We start from the raw sequence: 4711 nt of genomic DNA on the forward strand, positions 1-4711 counted from the left end.
AAAAAATTATTTGTCATTAGCGATGAAACGGTTTATTGAAAGATCTCCTAAATATGGAATTTAGTTTTTGCCACTCAAAAATATATATTTGTTTGCAAGTTAATTTCTCTTTTCAGTTACTATTACAATTTAGGTCAACATCAGGTGCTTTTTACTACTTGATTTAATATTTTCTCTTGTGATACTTCCTACAGGTTTAACTATTGTTTGAATCATTGCAAGTAAAACTTGGTTGTCTCACTTTGAGATGGAGAAATTTGTTGTTACCACAAATGTAAAGGTTAACAACCATATACCCAATGATCTTGTCCTCTCTATCCTGTCTAAGTTGCCTATAAAATCTTTGAACCGATTTGCATGTGTATGCAAATCTTGGACTCTCTTGTTTAAAATTCCTCATTTCCTGATAATGTATCACAACTATTTCCTTTCTAATAACCATTCTTATTACGATGGTACTTCTATCCTCCTAAATGATAGTCTAGTTCATTTGACGAATGAACTGGATGAACCATTACACTCTACATTGTATTTACTTTCTGGTGATAGGCTTGAGAATAGGATCAAATTAGATTGGCCACCTCCATTTCACGAGGACGATAGTTGTATTCATATTTTGAGTTATGTGGCTGTTAATGGGACTCTTTGTTTCACACATGATATTGGCATGTATGCAAAATGTGTATTTTGGAACCCTGCTACAGATAAATTCAAGGTCATTCCACCCAACCCTTTTGAGTTTGTACCTTATCATAACACTTTATTGCAACCTCGTGGTTTTGGTTATGACCATGAAAGAGATGACTATAAAGTGATTCGACAATTAGTTTTCTTTGTTGATGACAACATAGATGTGCCATGTGAGGAACCTATATATTTCTCCCCGATGTGGGAGATATATAGTATAAGAAGTAATTCTTGGAGGAAACTTGATGTTGACATGCCTTATAGTAGTGCGTGTGATGAACTGTACATGGATGGAGTTTATCATTGGTGGAGTATAAATGATTACAGTAGTCTTAGTAATGTTGGGCCATGTTTGGTGTCATTTGACTTGTGCAATGAGGTGTTCCTTACAACACCTTTTCCCTAAGACATGGTTGACCGTTTTGATATTTTACACTTGGTGGTTTTAAATGGATCCATTTCTTTCATAATATATGACAAAACAACAACTACTTCTTATACTAATTTTGGGTGAACTTGGTGTGAAAGAGTCGTGGGCTAATATCTTCATTTTCAAGCCTTTACATTGCGTTGAACATCCTATTGGAGCACGAAAGAAAGGCAATATATTCTTGAGAGAAAATGACGATGAACTAGTGTGGTATGATATGAGTACCCAGACGATTGGTGAGCTTCGTGTTAAAGGAAGCCGAGATTATTGTTGCATTGTAGTTTATAAGGAAAATTTTCTCCCAATAGTAGGTTTATGACTTTGGTTAGTAGGTAACATTAACAAAAAAATGATTGAAGTCATATCCAAATTGGTTTTATGTTGTATACAAATTGGTTTGCCAAGTATATGGCAAATCTATAAACTATCAAATAATATGGATTTCACTTTATCAATTTGATTTTGTAGTTTACTCTTTCTAATTACAAACTCATCTATTTCCATTTTATTTGTAAGAACTTTAATTTTCCTTTGCTTAATGGACTCTAAGTTAATGTGGAAATACGTTTTTTTTTTTAAACTTGATATTTTAACAAACAACATATCTCTGTTACACCTCATCATGTATGCCACTGTTTTCAATTTTGTGTTATATTGTAAGACCCGCAATTTTAAAGTACCATTTATGTATTTTTGGCGTATTTTGGATTTTGGCTCGGAGGCTTTTGAGCCAAAGTTAATAATATTTTGGAGTTTTATAATCAAAAAGATATTTCGATGCCAATTAGAATTCCTCGTCGATAAATAAATTGAATTTAACTGCGGTAAATACTTTACGGAGAATTTAAGGCGTTTCGGGTGAAACGGTAATTTAATAAATATCTAGATTTTGAGATATTTGTTAAGTTATATTTATTATATATATATATGTTTGCTTGGAGGGAAAAAGAAAGGAAAACTAGAAGGAAGGAAAAGAAAAAGAAAATAGTATATAAAGGAAGGAAGGAAAAGGGAAGAAAGGAAAAACAAAGGAAAGAAATAGAAAGGAAGGAAAATCTTCAATTCCTTCTTCTTCCTCTGAAAACTCACGCAAGGAACCAAGAAAATTCATCCTTCTCCATTTTTCGTTTTCGTTGCTTCCTTTTCTTCAAAACTAGTGACCCAAGGTTGGGTGTGAGTTAGATCAAGGTTTTTGCAACTCCACTCTTCCTCTTTGATTCGAAAACGAAGAAATACGGTTTTTGAGATCCAAACACAAACCCCTCCGTTTCTCCTAGATCCAAACCTCATTTCTCGAAGAGATAGAAGGGAAAGTTGCTCACCACCACGCTACGGTGCTAGTGAACTAATTTGGAAGCGGCGTTGCGAGCGGAGATTTTACCGGAATTACTCGCGGTACCGGAAACGCGCGTTAAAGCTAACGTTGAGGTAAGGGCTCCTTCCAAACTTCTAGTTTGCATTTAGGGACTTATCTGTGGTTGTGTGGGAAGGAATTTGTTAGGGTTAAATGTATCGATTTGGGGAAAAACCAAACTAGTGCGTTATGGGTAACAACCTTAGAGTTAGGTTTTGTTTATATTGATGAATGTTTCGTGGTAAATGAATTTGAATGTCATTGTGTGTGATTATGAGTAAATGAAATTTGATGTATCTGTGTGTTATGTTGCTTTGATTTGTGTTCGTTGTTTTTGACATGCTCTTAATTGATATTGATGAAATTTGATATGTGTATGGTTGGATTTGTGAATAAATGAATTGATATGTTTTGATGTGAGAATTTGTTGAGTTTGTGTTGTGTGAAATTTGAAAACCATTAAGTTAAATGAGTATTAAGAATGGGGAATCTCTTAATGTCTCGTTTACTTAATGTGCGTTTGTTTGTGAAAAATCGTTTAAGTTAACTGGGCGTTAAGAATGGGGAATCTCTTAATGTCTCGTTTACTTAATGTGCGTTTGTTTGTGAAAAATCGTTTAAGTTAACTGGGCGTTAAGAATGGGGAATCTCTTAATGTCTCGTTTACTTAATGTGCGTTTGTTTGTGAAAAATCGTTTAAGTTAACTGGGCGTTAAGAATGGGGAATCTCTTAATGTCTCGGTTACTTAATATTTTGTTTTAAAGAAAAATCGTTTAAGTTAACTGGGCGTTAAGAATGGGGAATCTCTTAATGTCTCGGTTACTTAATATTTTGTTTTAAAGAAAAATCGTTTAAGTTAACTGGGCGTTAAGAATGGGGAATCTCTTAATGTCTCGGTTACTTAATATTTTGTTTTGAAAACCGTTTAAGTTAACTGGACGTTAAGGAGGGGGAATCTCTTAATGTCTCGGTTACTTAATATTTTGTTTTAAAGAAAAATCGTTTAAGTTAACTGGGCGTTAAGAATGGGGAATCTCTTAATGTCTCGGTTACTTAATATTTTGTTTTGAAAACCGTTTAAGTTAACTGGACGTTAAGGAGGGGGAATCTCTTAATGTCTCGGTTACTTAACATTTTGTTTTGAAAACCGTTTAAGTTAACTGGGCGTTAAGAATGGGGAATCTCTTAATGTCTCGGTTACTTATTATTTTGTTTGGAAAATTGTTTAAGTTAACTGGGCGTTAAGAATGGGGAATCTCTTAATGTCTCGGTTACTTATTATTTTGTTTGGAAAATTGTTTAAGTTAACTGGGCGTTGAGAATGGGGAATCTCTTAATGTCTCGGTTACTTAATGTTCGTTTTTGAAAATCGTTTCAGTAAATGAGTATTAAGAATGGGGAATCTCTTAATGACTTATTTACTGAATGTTTTGTCTTGAAAATCGTTAAGTTAAATGAGAATTAAGAATGGGGAATCTCTTAATGTCTCGCTTTTTTATGTGTGTTTCGGTAAATCGTGCTGACCCGGGATAGGTGGCACCTTGGTAAACAGTACGGGCCCGTGATAGGCAGTACGTTTACGATTTACGTTTGGTAAGTCGTGCTGACCCGGGATGGGTGGCACCTCGGTAAACAGTACGGACCCGTGATAGGTAGTACGTTTACGACTTACGTTCCTGAGGGAATTGTGTTTGGTAAGTTGTGCTGACCCGGGATAGGTGGCACCTCGGTAAACAGTACGGACCCGTGATAGGTAGTACGTTTACGACTTACGTTCCTGCGGGAATTGCGTTTGTCCGTGAGAGACTGCGCAGGGGTTTGTCCGTGAGAGACTACGCCCTGGTTTAAGTTAGATGAGAATTAAGAATGGGGAATCTCTTAATGTCTCGTTTACTCGTGTATGTTTTGGTAAGTTGTGCTGACCCGGGATAGGTGGCACCTCGGTAAACGGTACGGACCCGTGATAGGTAGTACGTTTACGACTTACGTTCCTGAGGGAATTGTGTTTGTCCGCGAGAGACTACACCCTGTTGATTTGTGAACTGTTGGTTCATTTTGTTTGTGTAGTAATGTGTTATAAATGCTAAGTGTTATGTTTTGGAATTTGGTGATAACATGTTTGATTGCAATACCATTTCGAAATCCATGATGTCGTAGTAATTGTGTTATCAGTGTTAAGTGTTAAGAATTGGGATTATGCATGAATGTGATTGAGTTAGTTTATGAATTTTTGAAAGAA

At 35.4% G+C, this 4711-nt stretch overlaps 1 protein-coding gene across 1 annotated transcript; it reads left to right on the forward strand.

Annotated features, from left to right (window-relative positions):
* Positions 1–247: 247 nt before the first annotated feature.
* On the forward strand, positions 248–1093 carry LOC101507758 (putative F-box protein At3g16210). The gene has a single exon (XM_004488430.1). It carries the CDS (start codon positions 248–250, stop codon positions 1091–1093), a length of 846 nt encoding a protein of 281 aa, XP_004488487.1.
* The last annotated feature ends 3618 nt before the right edge of the window (positions 1094–4711 follow it).

This window comes from Cicer arietinum, chromosome 1 (assembly GCF_000331145.2).
Source record: "Cicer arietinum cultivar CDC Frontier isolate Library 1 chromosome 1, Cicar.CDCFrontier_v2.0, whole genome shotgun sequence".
Classification (NCBI taxonomy): Eukaryota; Viridiplantae; Streptophyta; class Magnoliopsida; order Fabales; family Fabaceae; genus Cicer; species Cicer arietinum.

Bases quoted from the DNA above. Each gene is read 5' to 3' on its own strand.
- LOC101507758 (XM_004488430.1), top strand. From the start codon at position 248: ATGGAGAAATTTGTTGTTACCACAAATGTAAAGGTTAACAACCATATA.